Raw genomic sequence first — 23,765 nt, 5'->3', positions numbered from 1 at the left:
TCCATGTTACGAAGACTGTTTCACTTGTTCAGAGTTTGTAGACTGGGATTTGTATGAAATAAAGGAACACCCACGAATGCGTCACCAAAGACAACGACGGGAGGCAGAAATACTACTTCAGGTATTCGACGCAGTGTTGCCACCACCTTGTCAATGAGGATAATTTCTGCAGTAATTCCCGCGCGCCAACACGAAATAATGGTATCCAAATACATGCGCCAACGAAGGCTCCCCTCGGGATAATAGAGACATATGTTGAAGGAAACGCTTTTGCTGAGGGCAATTTGGGATCCGGAAACGCGCCTTAACATCTATTTTTAACTACATGCAAATAGTGAAGTGTCCTGCTTGTAAGTATGTAGGTGTTGGACGTGATGTGAACCTATTCAATAGGGCTTTCTTATTTAACAATAGTTATGAGAAAAATGAGCATCTTACCTGTGAAATTCCTATTACACTGGCAATGTATCCCGCTTCAATCGTGGTGGGATTGAGCGTCACGAAAAGAAATTGAATGTCCGGCAGCGTGGGATCGGCGTTTGGCGTGCTTAAGAAGGCGACACATTCAACGCCAAAAGCATGGATAAGTGGTCCTGAAACAATAAATTTGTAAAGATCCATCATAATTGCGTTTGTGAATGTTCATGCTATTATTTCTTGGACCACGCTATTTTGTACGCATTGGCTGTTCCGTGGAGTTCCTAATTCTTACTGCGTACGCCAGGCAACAGAAAATTTGACACCTCCACAAAGATTTGCACTATACGGAAGAAAGCAAATTCATATGCTACTGGTAGCATTAAAGGCAAAGTATTATCTTAAATCCAGCAATATTGCATCATGACTGAACGCCTGCGTTATTTTCCACATCGGTTTCTGTAACCATGTTGACAGACGGCTCTGTTCTATCTCAAGTGTACTAAGTGCATTCTCCACCATCGACAACTCGCATATTAGCTGAAGATGATTTTACTAATAAAGATGTTCGAGAGTGATTTCACATGAATATGTACGTACTTCGTACTACATTGCGTAATTTCAAAGCTTCGACATGGCGATGCCCGAAGTGATGATTAAGCATGTGAACTCGATTTTTACATCTGGAAAATTTCTTCCTCTTTCTCAATTTCAAGGTCATCAGAAGGTAATCGTTGGCATAGTGTTCCATTGTCAACCAAGGACGCGTACATTGCCTATTTAATCGACACCGATAACGCGTCGCCGGCCGCACAATTTTATTCTTTCCGGATTTTAAGGCAGCAGCACAGAAATTTGAGAACAGTAAGAAATCTTATTTTCATTTATTGTTATTGTGTATACAATAGGTTAGACCAGAAATGCTTTTCCACTATTGTGCCCTCAGCGTTTTCCAAAGATATTAAGAATTTTTCCGATTACCACGTAAGGCGTACATTTATCAATATATACAAAATTGAAGCTGCTATATGTCATATTGGATCATCCAAGAAGATACTCGCGGCATATACATTTCATAAAAAGTGCTGTTTTATTTCTATTTCAACAATAACACCTCCTAGGTAACTTGAATGTTCGCTTGCTACTTTGACATTTTTCTGAAACAAATTTAGCGTTGTACAAGTTATTTTGGCGATATGTGCAAACCACAAGAACCTGGAATTTACGCCCAATAAGGTGTAAAAATGTTGTAGCCTTACGAATCTTTCATGAAGTGATATCAAAACATCTATCTACTACGCTGTCTTTGTGCAGGTTTATTAGGAATCATATACACGTATGTATGATGCACGGATGTCATGTATGAGAATTCACGTTGAGAAATGTGTTTTAAAAGGCACGGAAACACAAAGTAGACGTCAATCGCAATTGTGCGTTTCAGCTCACCTTTCTAAACAGAGAATACTTAGGCACTGTGGACGGTAAATAGTATTGATTTCGATGTTCTCTGCCGTGGTTGCCGCTATTCCGTTCACGGTGACGTGGTCGAATAGTTGTTTGCCTACAGGAAGGTCTGCTATTACGTCTATCTGCAATATGTGAAGCGTGTGCTTGAGTGAGAGAAAACGCTTTGGCACGCTCGCAGTTTCGTAGAAACACTTTTGAATCAGATCGGAGGCTCAGGGTAGGTATTGAGAGCAACGGCATTGCTACAGTGTACTAGAACACTGTAGCATTGCTACAACGCAGCAAAACGTCATGATGGTATAAAATCGAAGTTCGCGCTGTCCAAATTTTCATGCTCTAAAAAGCGGTGGAATATTTCTTGAAATAAGGCAATAAAATACCAAGAGCGCACCTTTAAGCTGCAGCAGATTGATCTTTAAAAGCGTGGGCATTTCTATGGTTACCCAACGAGAAAGCTGTTTAGGCGTCCGCCCGTCCTAACGCAATACGATCGCTTCAAGATTCAGCCAGCAGCAATGTTGTTGTTGCCTCCAAACATGGCTCGTACCCGCAGGGGATCGGCCACATTAGATTGTTTGAAATGTGCGTCTAACAAAACACAAAATGGGGGAAAGGCACACATTTAACACACAGCCAACTCCATGCCAACAGAAATTTTGAGGGGCACATTCATAAATTTAGGAGAGAAAAAATCAAGTGATGCGTCCACGGTCGGTACCCTAGCAGTGAAGCCTTCTTACGCTTAAATAAACTTGTGGATAGCAGAGAATGTTTTCGCCAGCTGTGGAAGACGACGACGACGAACGCGCGAAAATTGCCACGAGCGCGAGGGGCAGTATGGGAACGCTGGCATAACCAGCGGCATCAGAGCCAGCTGTAGAAGAAGATGACGAGAAACGCGCAAGCAGCGGCACGAGCGGGTCTCTGTGACCACGTGACGTACGTACGCGTGCGCAATCAGGCACGCACTAGGCGCACCTTTAGTAAGCCAGAACTGTGTATCAGCCGTGGCTTCGGATCGGAACGTAATGAGCGCACCTGGCGCAGCCCCCTGCCCTAGTTTGCTTGCCTCATCAGTTCACGTTGTAGCGCCTTCCGCAGCAGTTCATGTCGCCCCAGTGTTGTCGCGATACCGTAATGGCAACAAGACGACCGCAGCCGCTCAGCAGTGCTAGGATTGCCAGCAGTGTTGAGTGCGAGTACTCGACACGACGCTGTTACTATGAAATGCTAACACATCATTCAGATAACTCCCTGAGGAGATACTATGTAAATAGTTTTTTTTATCGACCACGACAGCACGGATTTTCAGATCAGCAGCGACGATTAGGATACTCCCTAACGCGAATTATGAGCGCGGCTGTTTAGGAGTTTTGATTTCGCCATATCTTCTGGCAAATAATTTGATTCCGAACGACAGGGTCCTTTCGGCGGTGGCGCTGAGCCTCTGCTCGGGCAGTTCGTTTACCAGCAGCGGCAGACGAAGCGTTTCCACCAGTTGCGTTCCCTTATTGTTCAGAAAGAAAGCGGGAACATGGGAACACGTAGCTCGCGCGGAGCTCATTCTCCAGTGGCGCAGGCGAAACAGCGCACGCGCTGTCGTCCCGACGCGAGCGCTTTGTTTACATATATGGTACTGGTGGACGCGCTCGCCGCATGCCTGGTCGCCGCCAAGGAATATGTCTCGGAAAGGAGGGTTGGGGGGGGGGGGCGATGGTGTTGGTTAGGCCTAATTTAGCTGGCAGATAGTGCCAGCGGTTTCTCTCTTCTGCCGCCTCCTTAAAAAGGATTGAATAGGTGGAAAGAGGAATGACACTTCCTCTCTCAGAAACTTATGTGTTTTGGTAAACATTATGTGTACCGCACACTATTAAGGAAAAAGTCTCAAGTAGAGCGTTTCTGTTTTTATTGAAGTATTGGCAGGTACAGATGAACTGTTCCGCGTTAACAGGGAAGGGGGGGGGGATGTTCGCGAAACTAGTTCTTACTCTATGAAACAGCGTATAGCTTCTCCGTGGCGGATTCCTTAAATCACTCCTGGATGGTGAGGTGGTATTCTAAGTGCTAAAACCACTCCAGGATGGTGAGGTGATTTTCAAAGTGCTGAGAAGTCTTTATATAAGGGGTGATTCATTGGTACTCTTAATTTAATCTGCTGCACAATTGCCTGCAAGTCCAACATGTGGCGGTATCCACTGAAACTTCAGAATGAAATGCCTGTTGCTGAGCTCCTTAGCTAGCATCAATGACTGTCGGCCGAACTTGCTGCCATACAATGCACAGGTTAATTGTTGGAGCACCGCTGATAAATCCGAAAGGATGATAGCGTGCTGAGAACGCGTCCTCAGTTTACGAAGCGCTGCAGTAATCGCGGCTCTTTCCGCATTTTCAATAAGACCAACTGATCCAGAGGGCCAGATCACGCAGATCTAATGAAGCGAATCTAATAAAGCTTGCTCTTAAGAGGAAGCTTTAGGTCGTGCCCAACCCTGATGCCGCCTATTCAAATACATGTAAAACGCAGAAACGATTTTCTGAGATAACCACTGGGCCGATTTTACTTAAATTTGTTACACATGATAGAGAAAGGTAAATTTTAGTTACTGTTGGACGCGAAATGTCGCTTTCTGGTCTGCATTATTTAATTGGAATTTTCGAGATTTGTTAAGTTTGAAAAAATAGAACACGAAGTTTACAAATTCGTAGCTCTGCACGTATATAAAAGATGTCGGAGACCTGTGAACGGCATCTATTAGAGCATTCAAAGCAGACAAATTTGATATGCCAATTTATTTCTTACATGAATTTGGTACATTGTTTACAAGAATGTTGCACAAGTTCCACACACAAAATAGTAGTCTATTTTAAAGCCATGTAGAATACAGCAATTTTGTCTACTTTAGATTTACTATTAGGTGCAGTTTACAAGATTGTGATCTCATGTTTAATTGCTGCGTTAGAGTTGTAAATTTGATAGTTTCGTTTCCTGAAGCTCTGCTATTTTGTAAGTTTTATTAAACAGTTGACGACTTAAGTAAAGAAATCGCAACCAACAGTCACTAGAGTTTCACTTTTCTTTTAACTGCAACAAACGTCATCAAATGTGGTGCAGTGGTTGCCGTGAAAAACGAATTCTAGTTTTACATGTATTTAGATAGAAGCAACCAAGCTAAAGCTTCCTCCTAAGGCGGCGGCCCCACCGCCAATAACTTTCAACGTATTTCGCTTTACCACCTGTTTGCTACCGCTTACCACGGACCCACTCCCCATTCTACTACACTCTACCAACTCGTTCAAAAGAGACAGTTTTTAGAAGAACATCATCTGAAAGCGCTAACAAAATATGGGCGCGAATGATGGCCCAGTAGCACAATTTACGACAGAAAGCTAGGCATTCGAGAACTGCGTGCTTGCAATCATAATACTAGTTTACCAAAACTGCCCTTTTGTCGCAGTCATGGCCAAGTTTAGGCAAGTTTGAATCTAATGGACACTCTTTTACCCCGATGTCCCTATTTATTAGCACCTTGCTGCATCCTCGCGAAGCTCTGATTTCTACCACATATATTGTCATTAAAAACAAAATAGTGCAAGATGTTTTTTAATGTTCTTTTTCCACTGTCTGTGGACAGCTGTCTACGAAATCTTGAGAAAAATTAACGATGTTTTTTTTATTTTGATTTTTAAATAGTGTTCATTTTCGTCAAAACTTCCCATTTGAGGCAAACTGTAAAAATCGAAATTTGTGCTACAGCAACAATATTGAGAACAATCGTAAAACAGGTAAAGGTCTCTCATAGCCCACCAAATTTCAAAAGGCTACCATAGCCCACCAAATTTCAAAAGGCTACATGCATTAGTTTAGTAGATAAAAATTCGTAAATATAGCAAATTTCGGAAAGTGTAGCAAATTAAGAATTTTTTTAAAGACTTCCGTTTTGCACAGAAGCCTCAAACAACGCTTGCTGACTCTTCTTCACGTATGCGTTTTACACAAAAAAATTCTTTGTAGCCGTAATATTTTGTGTTTCACATTGCTGTGAATTTGCAAGAATGCCCGGTGCATAAAAATGGCGCAGCAACCTGAAGAGTTTCGATATTTTTTTTCTCCTAAAGTATGCATTTGTCAAAGAAGGCAAATTCACTTTCGTACTACCGAGTGATATGCGCACAAAATATAAAATATTGAATTAAATCTAAAATATGAATTTTTGGACCCGCGTTGATCTCTCGTGGAACCACCCACCTTCGTTGTGCTCGTTCTCTCGCTTACGCCGAAGAACGCCGACGCTCAACGCAGAGCAGGTGCCTAAAGGCTCAATCACACCGGCGACTTGAGGAGGTCGCGCGACCATTTGCGACTCGCGACCAAAAAGCCACCGAAGGCGACCGATGCTCGCACCGTCAAGCCCGGCTCAGCGCGACCTGCAAGTCGCAATCCTGGAGATTATCGTTCTCTGCGAGAACTCTAGGAATCTACGCAGTTCGCCCGCATTTCGTTGGCACTGTGTACATTGGTTTTGATCCATGAAGGTTGAAGGGAGCGATGGCTGGATTTTAATTTGATCGAAGAGGAACACGTCGTTCCTGTGCTGATGTGCTCGGTAGTGGTGTCAGCTGTGGCAGCGCGGAAGCCTCCGAAGAAAACGTGACACTCGTTGGCGCGCCCGTGCCTTCGCTAGCGAGAAGTGGCCGGTCACGCAAGCCGCCTCCTGCCCGAACTTCGTGCGCTTGACAAGGAGGGTTATGGAGAGCAAGCTGCAATTTCTCGTTCGCGTTGCGTGGACATCCGTGCGTAATATTCAAGCAGAACTATTCACACGCTGTTCATCTTTGGGTGGCGTGCTCACCTAACGAACGGCAGCTGGAAAAATGGGTTTGTGTTGTGCTTTCTTTTCCTGCTCTTTAGCTTCCAGCGAATGCGACCGCGTACATTCGACACGTTGCTGCAACTGCCTGCGTCTCACCATCACAAGATAAGACACCAATTGCCGGCCTGTAGTCCGCATGGTGGCGTTGACGTTGCATTTGGCGTGGACGACGCCGGATGAAAAAACACATATCACTTTCCGCGCGGCGCCGATTGGTTCAGCAGCTTTGCGACCACGGTCGCGCGACTGAAAAGTCGAGCCGCGAGCGACTGGCCCAAAATGGTCGCTTTTCGAGAAAAGCGACTATTTGCGACTAGTCGCGTTGCGACCAAATTGGTTGCGCGACCACTGTCAGTCGACGGTGTGAATGAGCCTTAAGAGCTACGCTCTAAAAAGTTCTTCGAATTGGGTGAGCGTCGTCTCTGCAAGCCTCCCGTCATTCGCGCTAATTTACACTTTTATTCTTGAAACAACCAGCCCGCTTATGCACAATCCTGCGTGTGCGTGTGTGTGATTGTGTGTCCTCGTCGAAGAGGCAGCTGTGCGAATTCAGCAGAGCGGCTTTCCGACTAGAGGGGCCGCAAATCAGCCGTAAGAAAATAAATTTTGGTTAGAGCTTGATAATATTGGTGTTCTTGTTCCGTAAAATATACAACGTTTTCTGGCCTCGGTGGTTCTGGCCAGTGGGTGCCGTTTCGGGCGATTTCAATGAATTAAGATGAGGCGATTTGTATGTTCATCCAGTGCGTGTGCCATGTGACCCTATAAAATCTATCAAGCTCAAGCTTCCTCTTAAAAAGATGCTTTAGCTTTTTAATATGCTAATGATTCGTGAATAGGACTTTCGGAAATTCTTGTAAACATTGTAACAATTTCCGGTAACCTGTAATTTCGTCAATGAAGTTTGTCTGTTCTGGCTACTTTAGAGATGCCCTTTACAGAGCTGCGATATGTGCTTCTTGCGCAGAGTTACCTTTGCAACCTCCTGCATCATTTTTTTTCAACCTACCAGTTTGCCACAACTTCCGTAAAAACAGTTGTCATTTTACACGTTGTTGCTGTTAACATTGCTTGCACATAATTTTTACTCAGAAAGGCAAGAATTTTCATTGAAATAGGTCCAGCGAGTGTCTCATAAAAGCCGTTATGTTATTTTTATGTACGTGACTAGGTAGTTCACCTAGAGCTAAAGCTTTCCTTAAGTTTGATTCTTTTTTAAGGTAGGCTTAACCTATTTCGGGAAACAGCTTTCTTTTCGAACCCTGGTGGTTCTTAGTTTGTTATTGTTTAGTTGCTGTTCTTGGTGTTGCTGTCAGCACCGATTTAACCAATCGGCCTATATCAATTGGCTGCTAAGTATGGGGTCCACATACTAACAGGGATAATAACCGCATTGAAAGCACATAGAACAAAGCGCTTAGATTCACTTATAATAATTACGACACATACGCTTCAGTGAATGAATTTCGCAATTGTTCCACGATGACAACTCTTGAACATCGAAGCAGGGTACACAGCTTAAATATGCTTTTTACTAGTATTGTCAACAATTTAACTAGGATGAACACTTATGCATTCTGATGACATTCAATACAAACGGAAGACAAACGATACGCCTGAAACATTACAAAGCTTTGCTAATACCATAATCAAAAGGAAACAAGTACTGCTACTTGTTCTTTTCTAGAACAATCGCAGAAAGGGAGCTGCTCCGGGGTGACGCCACTACCTTGTGCACGCTTTCTTCATTTTCGTCTGTGATGTCGCTATAATGTGGATTAGTTTACGAGTTGAAGTTTCTGGTCGTCCTGCTCGTTTATTTATTTTTTTGTAGCAGTCTACTTTTCAAAAGAGTCAAGACTTTCAACACGTTTCTCTTAGCTGTCTAATCGTCCACTTTTGACATATATAACGTGGCTTTAAAATTAAATTATGGGGTTTTACATGCCAAAACCACGATCTGATTATGAGGCACGCCGTAGTGAGGGACTCCGGAAATTTCGACCACCTGGGGTTCTTTAACGTGCACCTAAATCTAAGTACACGGGTGTTTTCGCATTTCGCCCTCATCGAAATGCGGCCCCCGTGGCTGGGATTCGATCCTGCCACGTCGTGCTCAGCAGCCCAACACCATAGCCACTCAGCAACCACGGCGGGTAACGTGGGTTTCGCTCCACATAGATGTAAGGTGTTCGTTGGATGTGCGTATTTTTTTACGATCGAAGCGTGCCCCTTCTTAAGTGGTAAGATAAATCTGCACAATCAGTAGCTTGTCTCAGGACATTCTATATATATATATATATATATATATATATATATATATATATATATATAAAGGTTGTTTCTGCACATAAGATCGACGATAGCATTAAGTGTATATCACCGATCAAAATCATACTGTCTTCTTACCCCAAGAGACTCGAGATGTTCTCGAGGTCCTATGCCTGAAAGCATCAGTAGCTGTGGAGAGGCTATGGCTCCAGCGCAAAGAATTACTTCTTTCTTTGCCCGAACAGTGTCTGTTCCGAGGTAGCGCTTGAACTCCACTCCTACAGCAGTTGTGCCTTCAAAAAGAACCTGCGAAAGCCGCTCACTTAAGACACTCGCGTTTTATTTATTACTTCATAAAAAAAAGCAATCCATATAACTTTTGTCTTCAGATGATTTAGTAAGTTTGCAGGCTGTATAAAATATTTTAACCGTGACGATAATACACATTGTGTTTGTATGCAGAAAACATGAATTACAAATGGTCTCTTACCTTCGTCACATGCGAATAAAGGGCGACATCGAAGTTTTTTCTTCTGCGAACGTCATTTGTGATAAACGATTTACTAGAACTCCAGCGCTCTCCGTTCTTAATGTTATTTTGTACGCGTGAGAAGCCTGTAAAAATATAAATATATATATATATATATAGTACATCAGCTTTGTTTGCTAGGTGACGGTTGAAAAAACTGCTTACTAACACCAAGATCGCGGTGCATTTGAATCACTAATGCATTCTAAGCACACATTTTATTGTAGATCATCTCACGCCCAATGTTAAGTTGCATTGCTATCCGCCTGTACATGCAAAACGGCGCAATGTCTTATCAACAAGCTTCACTGTTTTCTTACAAACATTAAATGTACCAGCCACATAAGAGAACATAAAGCTGACCCAGCTGTTTGTCTTCACCGCTAAGCGCATTAAATAGTAATCTTTCTGTCTTGGTAATTTTTTGAATTGTAAACTATGCTAAACTCGACACGAAAGGGAGCTTCAAGATGCAGGCTTGAAGTCATTAACAGTGATAGAACAAGGAATGTCACAGAAGCCAACGTTTCGACTTGGACACTTGTATTTGTCAAAGCAGCAAATCGTAAACATGGTCCTCTGTAATAAACTTATGTTCACAGAAAATTCCCGACATTAGTGTGCCAATCCTAATATTTTTTTCTTTGTGTGTTTTTTGTGCTTGCGCACCTTCATACCGGTGTAACACTGAACTTTCATGAAGTTACGCTTTGCCGCACTCACCGAGCTTGCGTAACATTACTCGGAGCTTACAACTAGTGGTCAAGCGCAGAATGCTTTATCCATTCAGTCCATTATTTATGAGCACGGTCACATGACCATTTTATCCAAAAATGACGAAGAGAAAAAGTGACATTACTGTAAATGGCAGTAGAGCGCTTGTTAAACGATGGCACAAATACACGGAAGAAATGGAAAGAAAGTGCCGCTGTTTGTGGAACTAATACTTGTTTGCAAGTATTTCCCCCACGAGAGTGGCAAACATACATGCTGGCCACATGCAAAATGCACCATCTAGAAAAGGATATACTATCAATATACCAAAACGTGATTTATATTAACACAACCAACTTTAGAATAATGCCAGTGTATTCCACATCACTTCAAAGGGAACATCATAATGTGGATATTATTGCTCAAAATATTAAACCTAAATTGAGCGATACAATCACGAACTGAGTGGTCGCTTGTAAACCACACCAGTTGCACAGCTTCTGTAGTTGTGCGTATTTGGACGAGGCTCGCATTCGTGGTTAGCCGTGAATATGGACATTTTTTTAGAGATAGCTCGACGTGATTTGGCTGGGGTTGCTTGCGTATCAGTAGTATTCAAATTGATGTATGCACTATTGCAAGTCAGCGCTACGTGTGTATATTTACTCATTCGGAATCTTTTTTTTAGCTCCATCATTGATGGAACCTGTGTATCGAATATGCCAAGGACGTGCAGGTTTGACATTTCGTACGACCTATTTTCAGCACGAGTAACTACGCTGATATTCATTGTAGTTCTTTTTGTGAGACGGTTCATTCCTTCAAGCTTTTATTATTTTCAAGACGTCATCTTGAAGCAACAACTGAATATGGACGCCGGTGCAGCATATATTTCCAGAGAGCGATAAATGGTATTTGTCAGCTGCTCTCCACCTTGAATCGGGCACCTCCATGCTATATCACCCCTTTTATGACGGAACTTAAATTATGACGCCTAAGTAAACTACGTTTACATTAGAAGACAAAGAAACAGTCGACATCCCTGCAAGATTTTAGTGATAGTTTGCGTGTGTGAACCATATCTGTCGATCTTGGTTTAGATCTACCAGAAACGAATAAGTTTCCTAAAGGTGAATATTTAGAAAGTGCTGTTCCTCTGTTCGCAAACATAAAGCTAAAGTTTCGGGACATATTTCTTATGATATTTCAACAATTTGTAGTTGAAAAGCGCCGCTTCACTTTGTATCTTACTTGTTTGGTTCGGCCCATTATAGTCATCGTTGTTGTAACCAAGCTCTCGGCCAGCCTGTAAGAACAAGTCGCTAGCCTTCGTATGAGAACTGGGGAAAGTGATGGGGACTTCCCCACTTTGTCCGTGGTATCCTGTAAAAACAGGATAAGTCAGCTTAGGCAGTTCCTAAATGCTATACTTAGTCAAATGAAACCGATTGCCAAAAAATTGCACAAAAATGGTGAATCTGCAATGACACAGACTGCATTTCTCACGTTTCGCACCTTTTTCTCGGAGTCATACTACGCGGACCACCGCATATTTTTTTCGTGGCTGCAATTTCGACCAGGAAGCCTTCATTTGAATGAAGCCTTCATTTCGACCAGGAAGCCTAACTTGAAGCGTATTTCGCCCAGAAAAAAACATTCCATTCAAGGAGAAACGGGACATCGATGAGGCGAAGGAAGACAGCAACACTCGTATAATAGGTTGGAAATTTATTTTACAATAGGACTGAAGCTGATCGTAAATTAGGACAAAGACGAGCTGAGACTGGAGAGTACTAGCACTCCCGGGCAACTCAAAGCCTGACATTGCAGATGAATATTTCTCCCCAGAGCTTTCCACGTACTGGACTATCTTCCATACCCATTAGGCTTATGTAGTCTAGAAAGGGCAGTGCGTATCCAGAAAGGCAGGTATTATGTAGAGTGGTAATACTGCATGAAGAGAAGCATTGAGAAATCTCGCACAGCAGCCTATTATTTTGCATGTTGAGATCAGTTTTACGCAATGATGACATCTCCAACACTCTCATCTAGGTGTATTTGCAGCAATGAAGTTCAATCGAACATTCTTCCAATATTTTTTTATTTGCCCTTGCCTATATATATTACCACCCAACAAAGACAATACTCCTTTAGCATTTGCAGTGGTACTATGGTCTAATTAGAGAGTAATAAAGATGCCTTCGGCCACATCGCATAGAGGTCAATTTATTCTGTCAGGATAGGTGTGCTTTCCAGACTTGTTAGAAACTCCTTCTTCGATAGCGATGGGCATTGGTGTTGAGTCAACAGCCCCGTTTTTAGGCTGGGGACGGGGAAAATGAGATGCGTACTCTTTTGTTATAGCACTTTTGTTATAACACTGTTATAGGCGCGCTGGGGGCATTTTCCGTGTTCGATGGAGCGCTCGCAGCCTTTGGGCCCACGACAAACGGTTTATTATTGCGATAGCAATTTAATGTACACTCCTGGCTCATTTCTGCCGTAGGCGTCGCATTCGCAGTCGGTGTCGCCGTGAGGTTTCGCATAAAGTCCCAGGGCGATTAAATCGTCGCCGTTGCTGTATGTGTGAGTGAAATAGTGTGGGGGGAAGGGGGTGAGCCGGCGACCGCAAGAATCCGGCGGGAGGCCAGGGAGGGGAGGTGGGCGCGTTCTACTGCCGGCGGCCCCGGCGGCCGCGCGCACCTGCCCTGGCCGCTTTATCTTGAAAGCTATCTGCGACGGGGCTGCAGTCCGCCGTAAGCTGTGTTTTCGCCGCTTAGTTCGCGCTGATGCGAAAGACAGCATGAATGTCCATTCGATCGCTGCTGCCGCGCTTCCTCACTCCAGCGTTTTGACAGCGAATTTCCACGGTCATTGAGCGATATGACCTCGACACTGACTGCGCCGGACATTGTAAGTAGTTGACTGGACGCTCGCCGCCGTAGCTGGCACACACACCGTATGCTTTACTTGCACACGTCCTAAAATTGCGAACCCCTGCCGCCTTCCCCCTGAACTTGTATCTCAGTTCCCCACGACAGTACTCGGCCACATGCGCGAAGCTCTGGCACATTAAATAATAACTTGGTGGTGACTCCACGTAGTCGACAAGTTCGTGTATGGTAAATCCGTTCGTAATCTTCTCTGGGAGTTATGTGTTTTGAGCAAACGTGAGGACAACACAGTTTGTGCACCTTGAGTTACACTCAAATCACAAATTTGGGGACCGACAAATGATTCGTCAAGCATGAAATACGCCCTGGTGCATCAGGTAAGTCAGCAGCTCTTCATCTGAGTACCATTTTAGGAGTCCTCTAATGATGCACGTGTTTTCAAAAAATGTGGTTGATCCCTCTTATATAGGAATCGGTATAGAACACGAAAGTGAAACGTGTCTTCACAGAAGTAGTGTAATGTTTATTGCACATTGATATATAATGTCTATTGGTGTTTTGTGGCTAAAGCGCCCTTAGGCGTTGATGCACCCACGCTGACGCCTGGTGGCACGTCTCCTCCATCACGACTACCAACGTCGATGACCATGAGCAACCGTCGTGCATATGGAAGCTGCACTACGCTGCACACGCTAGCACAACGCGAAAGACGAAGCACGTAACTGACACACTAATACAACGCGCAAGACAAAGCACGTAACTGAATCGTCACCGAGTCAAATCAGCGCGTACAGCGCGTCGTAATTGCAGCCTCCGCGATCAACTTCAGAAACATTTTCAGAGCTAATTGCGGAGGCCACGCTCCGCTGTGCTGAGTACGGTGAACGCCACCTGGCGTTGGTAGTGCTTCTTGATGCCAGCGTCCCTTCGAATGCTGGCATCGAGGCGTCGTAGTGCTGAGACCACCAGAAGCGTTCACTGTCGCTGCGCGTTAGTGTAATAATGCAGTACTTCTCTTTTCTGCTCGTAGGCGGCGGCACCGCCCCGAGCAAGAGCGCGGGTACACGGAGGAGTGTTAGATATATAAGGCGCGTCTGTGTAGCTCTCTGCAAATGCGTTTGTGGCGCAATGGGTTAAACGCTCGGTGATCTATCGTCGCGGACCGAGAGGTCGTGGGTTCGATTTCCAGATTTTGCATGTTTGTGGAACTTTTTCTTCTGGTTTCTTTCTTTGTATTATATTCGTGTACATTGTAAGCTGACGTATTTCCGTGACGGAAATACGTCAGTGAAGTCTTGGTGGACCCCGGCATAAAACACTTTCGTGTTAATAACTGTGTTTCACGCCAGAAGATATTCCTACGCCGCAGATGCTCTCGCTTTCTAGAAGCACGTCAGCTTCTTCTGTCTCTAAATCCGCGAAGTAATGCTCCTTGTAGAGTAACATGACTTTTGATTGAGGCTTTGCCAAGAATCACTTCTATTTAGAGTACAGTGTGGTGGGATTTGCTTGCTGCAGATCAGTTCCTTTGGAGGCCTGAGTGAGTAACACTGGGATGCCCAGTGTCCTGCCTTTGCGGTGGCGTACATTCGGCAAACACACCACGTCCCGTATCTAGGCTCTCAAGGTATGCTACACTGGTTTCACCGATGATAGTTGACTCGTCCTCAGACTCTACGGTAGCTTAGCACTTGCTGTCAGGCACATTTGTGCCAACAAGCTGGCATTTCAAACCTGGTGTCATCCCTTGGGTTGTCCTGGTAGATCTGCCATAGCGGCCAGGTTCGGGAATTTCGCGTGGAGAAATCCGCGTCGGTCTCCAATACGGAAGGTATCTTTTAGAGTCGTCCGACGTTTTCAACGATTCGGACAGTAGAATGACGAGTGAATTAGAAAACAAAATAAAGGCAGAGCCACTCAACTGGGCCGTAGCAGCTTCGTCATCGTCTTCTTTCTCTAGCGCAGAACGAGAGCGTTACATGTGATGTCCGTTGATCTCACAGCATATTTTCACCCTTAGGCAAAAGGGTGAGGCAAATACAATTTTCTGCCGAAGACGTTGCTTTTAAGAGTAGAGCAAGACAACAACATGCAACAAGACTGGCAGAAGAGACCATATCTGTCGCTGTGTGTTTTATCGTCCCACTTATTCTTTGCGAAACCCGTGTTATGGATTGCCAGTAAACCTAAACTCACGTTTCGCCTATAGTCGGCAGTTCTGGAATAATATCCACACACAAATACAGACGACACATATTCCATGCTGCTCCAGAAAGAGTGCAACGATAAGGACGGTGTACCTCCGTAGTAAGAAGCTGCTCAATCTCCCCCCTCCCCGCACACACAACTTTGAGGAAGGCGTGTGGTGCAGCCACCTCGGTGCTCACCGTTGCGAAATACGCGCCAGCTCAATCCGGCTTCCTGAGGTATAAATGGTTAGTAATCAGCCGGCTACTCAATTTATTACTGCTGCCTTTAGTAATGCTGAGAGAGGGAGAGAGAGAAAAAAAAGGTAAAGGAAAGACAGGGAGGTTAACCAGAGGTTATCTCCGGTTGGCTACCTTGTACCAGGGGAGGAGTAAATGGATGCGAAAGGAGAGAGAGAGAAGAGCAAGTAAAAATAAAGATTAAAAAGTAAGGAAAGAACGGAAAATCACACACCCACACAAAACAGAACTGTTTCTGTGGGCACTGTACGCAGTCTGCGAAGGCGTTCTCGTGTTGCATAGTGTGAACGTTCGATCCTACGTAACACAGTGCAGAGTCACAATTTGTCACTGAGTCCGGTGTCTTTCAAATAACGCCGCAGTGCCTTCAGGGTGGCTCGCGCCGTTGTTTGTGTATGCCAGTTTCCAAGGATGTTCTTTTCTGTTATTGGACGTTTGTCCAGCTGATATATCATCGCTGAGAGAGCTGCTCTCTGCGGGTTGAAGCGAGGGCACTCACAAAGAAGGTATGCGATTGTTTCATTGCACCCGCTGAATTCACAAAGTGGGCTATTGGCCATTCCGATAAGAAAGGAGTACGCATTTGAAAATGCTACTCCAAGCTATAGACGGACTAGAAATGTGCAGTCCCGTCGTGGAAGCACTGTAGGCAGCGACGAGAGTGAACGTAAGCTCCTTCGTCTTTATGATTAAACAAACGTACTAGTTGGTATCGTGAGGTGGGATTGGGTGCAACACGTATGTCAGTTCACATCTAATGTATACAATGACCTTGCTCATATCACCACAGGTAGAGGACATGAATGCTTCATATCCAGAAATGCGGATGACATTTTTAACGTTCTGTTCACAAATTACGAGGATTAGAAAACGGTTTTCGAAGACAAAGTGTCTAAAACCTGAAATTCTTGATTTGAGGCCCCGGGAATTCCACTGCAACAGAGAGGCTTTCTTGACTTCCTTGTGGAATGGAAGCGAGGAGCGGGCCATAGTGCTATACGAAGCCTTCAAGCACTGGAGTCAACGTGTCGAGTACTTGCAGAGCGCTACGAGCAGCCGCAGTATCCAAGTTTGTCAGTAGTAGACGCATGACATTCGTGAGTAACTTCAGCATAGCAATCACTTGCGAATCCTTGTCTCGCTTGTGGTCAACTGCAGCGACGTTGGACTGCAAGTGGCGAGTCATGTGCTGTGGCTCTGGTGTTTGGCATGTCCACTTGATGAGGTTACACAGCATGGCTGCTTTTTCCGCTGACATTCTTGCTCTTATTGGAGACAGATGGAGCAGGAGGCGGTGCTGCAGGACAAGTCATCTCCCTCGAACCTGAAGAGGATTTCGTGGACTTTCTTGTTCGGGAGCGATGTCGCCTTATTGCAGCAGAAGCATCTCTGTGTGATGATCCGTCTCTGGCCTTTTTCGACAAGATTTCCTGCTATTTCTTTAGGCGTGGACAGTCTTTTGGGGATGCAGCGTGCGATCCTTGACAATTTGTGCACTTGAGCTCCGTTGCACGGCAGGTGTCAGCGTCGTGTTGTTCGGAACATCGTGGGCATACCGTTGAATTTCGGCAGACAGCACTCACGTATCCAAGTCTTTGACATCTTCTGCACTGCAGTGGTTTTGGTACGAAAAGCTGTACCACATGAAAAAAGTGTCCGACCTTTACGTGTGATGGTAGGCAGTCACCTTTAAAGACGAGATTTACACAGCTCGAGTTGCCAATGCGCCGAGCTTGCAGTAAGGCAATACCATCTGTCGCAGGTTTGATTAAATTGGCAGGTCGGTATCGCTGATCGATGTATCAATGTCGTAAACCACACCAGCCGTGGTTTCGTAGACCTGCGGAACGAGGTAGTGGACATTAATGTTGCCCAGGAGCTGTATGGCCATCAAAGCCTTGATTGCGCTTCGGTTGTGAACATCAATAGCCAGGACACTCTTTCGATTATTAATCCTGATATCTTTAATCTCTCCAGGGACAAGAGCCTCCGGATTAACGGAAACCGCTTGTTGATTAAGGCGGTTGAGGTTGTCCACAGGCGTGCCAGGCACAAATAAGTGTGTGCGCCGATGGCCTTCGCTGTGGCAGGACAGTGGACTTACTTGACGAAGACCGTTCGCTGATGTTTCTTCTCTTGGCCTTCCGGTGTGCCACTTTTTCGAAGCCTTCATCATATGAGGCGTCATCGTTTGAGCAGGAGTACAACACAGTGTCCTCACTGCCGGCTTGACTTGGAGGGCAGTTTCTCTTCCTCGTACGATTGCTGCCGTGGTAGTCACGTCCCGTGGGCGTTCTGTTGACTCCACTTCCAATGCCGTAGCAATGGGAGCCGCGTCTCCATTAAACCACGCGTAATAACCGAAAATACTGCAGCGCGAAGGAACATTGTTCTGTACAAGCTGAATATGCTGAATATGTACAAGCTGAATCTGTACAAGCTGAAGTAATGCTGAAATATGCATCGCTGCCTATAGGCTGCATGCATTCACCGTTACACTCATTTTCCGTGCTTTCTTGCCTTTTGCTAACAAACAGCAATGCGAGCTAGGTTTCTGCATTTGTCGAAGGAACAGGGTGAATGCCCACGAATTCCCCGCACACTACGTCGGATAGTCGTCACTTACCATTGTCGATTCCCAGGTACGACGTTTCAATGCTGATAAAATCAGGCAACACTTCGTCATACGACCAGCCCTCCGCGCCATACTCAGATACCCATTTATCAAAGTCTTTTCGATTTCCTCGAGCATAGATCACGTGGTTGATGGAACTCGAGCCACCGAGCACCTTGCCACGCGGCAATCTGTTAATCTGCAAAAAGAATAAGGGCACACAGTAAATATGCAGCAGAATTCTGGTGTTCAGTTTCTTGCTTGAATCCATTAAGATCTTATATAACTGCATTCGTGTTTGGGAGATATTGTAATACAGAATACGTGACTTCGATCAGTTGTCATCAGGGTGCAGTTATGCCACACCGGCTAAGGCACGTTGGCGCACTAGTTGGTTCGGACTCAAAACACCGTGCAGCACAACGATACGAAGAGTGAGAACAATTCTGACAGACAAACATCCACAACCAGCTATCTGATTGTTAATTCTCTTTAAACATAGGCCACGCCGTTTCCAGAGTGTACCAAATTCGTATTTCTCATTGTCGTGCTGTTGCACCCTAGCCCGACTTTGTGGATGTTGCTGCAACATCATCGCAATATTGGCTTACCAATCTATTCGTTTTGGTTTCACACGTATTTTGTACCTTCCAAATTCAAACTTTAGGTGCTCAATTAATCTGTGGCACCTCTGAGTTTCGGGGCAGATACATCAATAAAGGAAGTGTGAACTTAAATGTAAGAGCTTCAAGAATACAGAAAATCCGCAATACTTATGTGCGCACCAATGTACCTCACTTTAAGTGCGTAAGTATTTCCATGCGTGCCCAACGAGAAAACCCGTCCATCCGCCCCTTCGTCCATCCGTCGAGAAAGACAATTGTTTCCATGACAGGGCCCAAGGTATATGCAAAGTGGTAGTGTAGCTTCCATAGAAGCCCACGTCAAGAAGATGGCGGCTAGTTACAACCATCGCCATATACGTATCATGGGGACAACTAACAGCAAGCAAAAAAAAAAAAAGCTAAGGCGTTGCGCTGCTGAGCACGAGATTGCGGGACCGAATCCCGGCCGCGGCGGCCGCATTTCAATGGAGACAAAATGCAAAAACGCACGTGTGCTTGCGTTGTAGTGCACGTTAAAGAACCCCAGGTGGTCAAAATTAATCCGGAGCCCTCCACTATGGCGTGCCTCATAATCAGAACTTGTTTTGGCACGTAAAACCCCAGAAAGAAGAAGAAAATAAAAAAAATGAAAAGTGACGTCACAACCGGAAATGACAGTGACGTGAAGACCTTATGCTGCGTGGCGCGAATGTTTAAATTTCTTCAGTGTCCGGCATTTCAACCGCGACGCCAGCAGATATTTTTCTTTTGAGGCTGAGGCGAGCTTGTGAATCGCCTCAGCTGAAGCGCCAACGTTTCTTTGAACTATAGGAGTGGCGTATGCCTTAATGTGATCATAATTAGCCTGTTATTGAGGCAATTGCTCCAGTAGAATCCTTAGGAAGGTCAGCGAATAGGATGGGAAAAAATGACAGTGCCACAGAGGTTTCAAAAGCAACTTAACTTTTATTCGTCTAGAATAATGCAACCAATATAATTGACCAAACAAAACATGTTTCCATGTATGAAAAGTACTATGGCCAGCACAGTCGTAATGTGTAGCAAGATATGCGAAAGGTTTTCGCTGAATCATTCGCAATTCTGGGTGACACCATGTATTCATATCCAAAAGTTATTAGACAAGACAACATTGCCCCACATTATCATTCAGAAAACATTTGACCTACTAATTTTGCTTCCCGTCGGAGACTAAGAGCCTGCGTTAGGGAGAGTGAATGCACATAGCGCGACGTTTCTCCCGGATCCTTCCGTATTTATCGTCACGACGAGAAAGCGCGTCGGATGCCGCGGCGTGAACTTGTACGATAACAAAAAACTTGCACTCACAGCTTTCACCACTGAATGCCGTGCGCTAGGCCACGCAAAACTTGAAGTGAAGCGCATGCCACACATTGAACAAACACGCAAGCAAAAAAAAAAAAAAAACTCGGATGAAACCGCCGCGTTCAAGTGAGCAACCCCATTCCGCTCAATATATAGCTGGTTAGCAGTCTTGCCTAGTCTTGCGCCAGAATCACTGGTTGGTAGGTATCACCAAGAACGAACTCATAAACTGTGAAATAGAAACAAAATTACCATTTGTCGTTTTAGTACGGCCAAAATATTTGAAACGGAATATTTTCTCGCATGACAGTATCCGAATTAAAAATTTAGAACTTTTTTTTTCACACAGGTTTCCTAGTTTCAGTGTTTTCGGTGTTGCATCCGCGCTTCTCCGTTTCACGATACTTTCGCGGTGTCCTTCGCAATCATACTAAATACAGCAAGATACGACGACGAAGCAGCAGGTGCTTAGTAGCAAATGCTTACTCATTATTTAGAGAACTCCCTTAGAAGATTCGGCGTGTACTTTTTTATGTGAAACAATAATATGGTGAATAACTTGGTAAATGCTTACCTCAATTCCTGACGGATGGTTACGACAGTTGCATACACTCGTAGACTCAGTAAAAAAAGTAAATCGCGATTCAACTTATAACTAAAGTCAATGAAAGACAGTTTTGTTGAGCGAATTTGGACTGAGAATGGAGCGCAGTCCTTGCGCACAGCACTGTATCACATTACTCCTCGATTGGCGGGAGTACGGGCAGCGTTGGACTACTCAAATGTTTTCGTTGACAGCACTCCTGAGGGATCGGCCCGCATCCCCATTGGAAAAACCAACGACTTCCAGTGCCTTCCAATCTGAAACTAGCGCGTTTTTTGACACTGGATGGCACTGGGGACGCTGGCGCACGCTGGGAGTCACTGGGACACTGGTGAGATCGCTGGATAAGGGCTGGGTCACACTGGACGAGACGCTAGTTTCACTGCTATGACGATAGGGCGCACTGGCGTGCACTGTACACGCGCTGGTTGCCGCTGGAGTTCGCTGGCTCGAACTGGAAACTGAACTAGTTTCGTTTGTGCAGCACTACCGGAGTATAGACGCTGTTGAATAATAAATGCTCGATGCCATTTTATGGGCAGGTCCTTTCTGTAAAACAGACTCCTGTCCTCTATAATTTGCGGTCGTAAATTTATGTTTTTTGTCGGCGGTGTTGCAGCTTGGAATAAAGGTGCGTGAGCTGCCCATGTATACGCGACACTGAAGCTGGCTTTCGTTTTGTGCATTTCCCTTTTGACGGTGCGGATGGCTGTATTCGTGAACGAAATTACGCAAACGCAGATAACGCCTCGTTGTCTAGTAGGTTGTACGCAACCGATGACTGCGAGTTGTCGCAGTGTTGTGAAGTCAGCACGAATCCCAGCAGCCGTTCAGACGCGTTCGAACGGACCTCAGGAATCCTGCCGCTGATAGCTATTATCGCACTGACAACAGAGCTGACGCGATTCGTGCGCTTCCAATTTCCCTAGTGTACTAAACATAATAGTTAAAAGGTTCTGAAGCTTAAATACAAACATTTTCGCATTCATCAAGTACCCACGCTGCGATCGTTCGCTTCCACCGAAGGTTAGACCTACCGTACCCGCTGAGTCCGTCTACAATCTATCGGCCCGTCTGGGCTCAGGAATCGATAAGTCTAACGACGATAAATCACTATGTAGTTCAGCTTTTCTATCCGTGCTTTATACACACCATTCTTTCGGGTCTACACTGTCAGCGCAACAAGCGATGAGCGCTGATATGACGCGTTGTAAACATACCTATATGTGCTGTCCCCGAAGGCTGCTAGCAGCATTAACCGGCCGCCTCTCTGACGGAGATATGTGACTACACATAGGTGCCGATTGAAATGCACTGTCCAGCAATGGAAATGTTGCATTTCTCTTGCGCGAAGGACAAGAGACGGCTGTCAAAGTCGACAGTGAAAGCCCGTACAGCGTCCCGGGTCGGCGGTTCAATTAGGGCTTTTTTCGGAGTTAATATAGCAATCGAAAAAACAAATCAGTTTTGCAGCACTTCCAGGCATACTATGCAATACGGACAACAATTTTGTCGTTCTGATATAGGCGTAGGTTTTAGTTGAGGGCTGATAGCGCACCTATCATGTCTGTGCGAGACGTCTGTGCAAAACTGCAACTGTGTCTGCGTGTTGACATGGCAAATTATGAATCGGTAATGACGAATCGGCGTGGCGTAGTGCTAAGATACGGGGGTTGGGATTGGTAGGTTGGAGGATCGAATCCTGGTGTTTCTTTTAACTTTATTTTTCTGTTTTTATTGCATTACAATTGTCTCTGTTCCTTGCTGTATTTAAAAAAATATATAAGGCAAACATGGACAACGTATTTCACGTTCTAGAGCTGCATTGCGCACCAGTACCTGGGGAGCCTACATGCAAGCGCGTGATTGTAGGCGCCCTACCAGTACCGCGCGCCCAGCGCCTCCCAGTATGCTGCGCCTTGCCAGGGTCCCAGCATCCAGCGCGCGACACTGAGCCCATAATCAGGCATGGCACTGGGCACTGGATACTGGGTTTTGCAATAGGGATGTTGAAATATGATGGAGTGTTAATTTTTTAAAGTAAGTTCAAGGGTTCCCATGCCAAAGCTAACATCTGACTAGGAGGCGCGCCGTAGTAGGGGTAAAGCATTCGTAATTTATTGGTTACACGATCGGGCGTCCGTGCAAGAGGTGGTCTTGCCGAATCCGATCGTCGGACAATAATATATATATATATATATATATATATATATATAATGTACCACAGGAGACACAGAGAGTGCACCGGTTCCTGGGTCAGCTGTTCTATTCTCTTTCTCGTCGTCTTCCCTTCCAGCGCCCGCGGCCAAGCACTCGGGCACGCTGCAAGTTACCGGCGCGCTTGGAACCACACAACTTGTCCGGGTATTTATGTCGTCATTTGTCAGCCGTCCAGCACCCAACAAGCTTCTCTGGCAGGCGGCACGGCCTGTTGCGCGCTGGTCGCAGGTCTCGCCGAAGACCATCCCGCCGCTCAGCGCTCTCCGTCTCATCCGAAGCCGAGGAGATTCCCTCAAAGGGTGCTTCGTTGATCACTGTGAGTAGTGCGACTGTTACAAGTCTTCCCCGCTTCTCCTCAGGTTCTCGAGGACTACCACATGAAGCGTTTGAGAGGCTGTCCACGGATAGGGATGCTCTGAATGACTGGAGGGCACAGTCAGAGTCATTTTGAAGCGGCGCTTCGTTGCGGTGGCTACTATGCCTTGGGCGCCGCACTGACTCGGAAGGGAGCACCTTGACACCTGTGTGCATCCTACGCTTAATAGCGACAGCGCCGACAGGTGCAGCAAGAGGGTTCTCGGAAATAAGTGACAGTGGTAATGGATGGCTCTGGTCAATGACCGTTGACGCTTACTTGAACGCCAAACCATAATCTCTGGTAGCAGGAATCTGCACTGAAGGATTGCCACCGCCACTGCTGCTGGAACCCCGAGGTGTTGTTGCTTGTTGCTGCTGAACACTAGAAGATGCCGAAGCGCTACTACTGCT

The 23,765-nt window shown here is 45.3% G+C and overlaps 1 protein-coding gene across 1 annotated transcript in view; it reads right to left on the bottom strand.

Annotated features, from left to right (window-relative positions):
* The window catches only part of LOC125943486 (oxygen-dependent choline dehydrogenase-like), a 36,610-nt gene extending 13,082 nt beyond the window's left edge, over positions 1 to 23,528 (bottom strand). The window contains exons 1-6 of the mRNA XM_049662827.1: positions 23,181 to 23,528; positions 18,237 to 18,423; positions 11,521 to 11,652; positions 9,517 to 9,641; positions 9,165 to 9,332; positions 1,864 to 2,006 (exon numbers count right to left, since the gene is read on the bottom strand). Of these exons, the coding sequence (XP_049518784.1) occupies positions 1,864 to 2,006; positions 9,165 to 9,332; positions 9,517 to 9,641; positions 11,521 to 11,652; positions 18,237 to 18,423; positions 23,181 to 23,528 (1,103 nt within the window). The remainder of the gene's footprint in view (positions 1 to 1,863; positions 2,007 to 9,164; positions 9,333 to 9,516; positions 9,642 to 11,520; positions 11,653 to 18,236; positions 18,424 to 23,180) is intronic.
* Positions 23,529 to 23,765: the final 237 nt, after the last annotated feature.

This window comes from Dermacentor silvarum, chromosome 2 (assembly GCF_013339745.2).
Source record: "Dermacentor silvarum isolate Dsil-2018 chromosome 2, BIME_Dsil_1.4, whole genome shotgun sequence".
NCBI classification, from domain to species: Eukaryota; Metazoa; Arthropoda; class Arachnida; order Ixodida; family Ixodidae; genus Dermacentor; species Dermacentor silvarum.
This window is presented reverse-complemented; position numbering and strand designations above follow the sequence as displayed.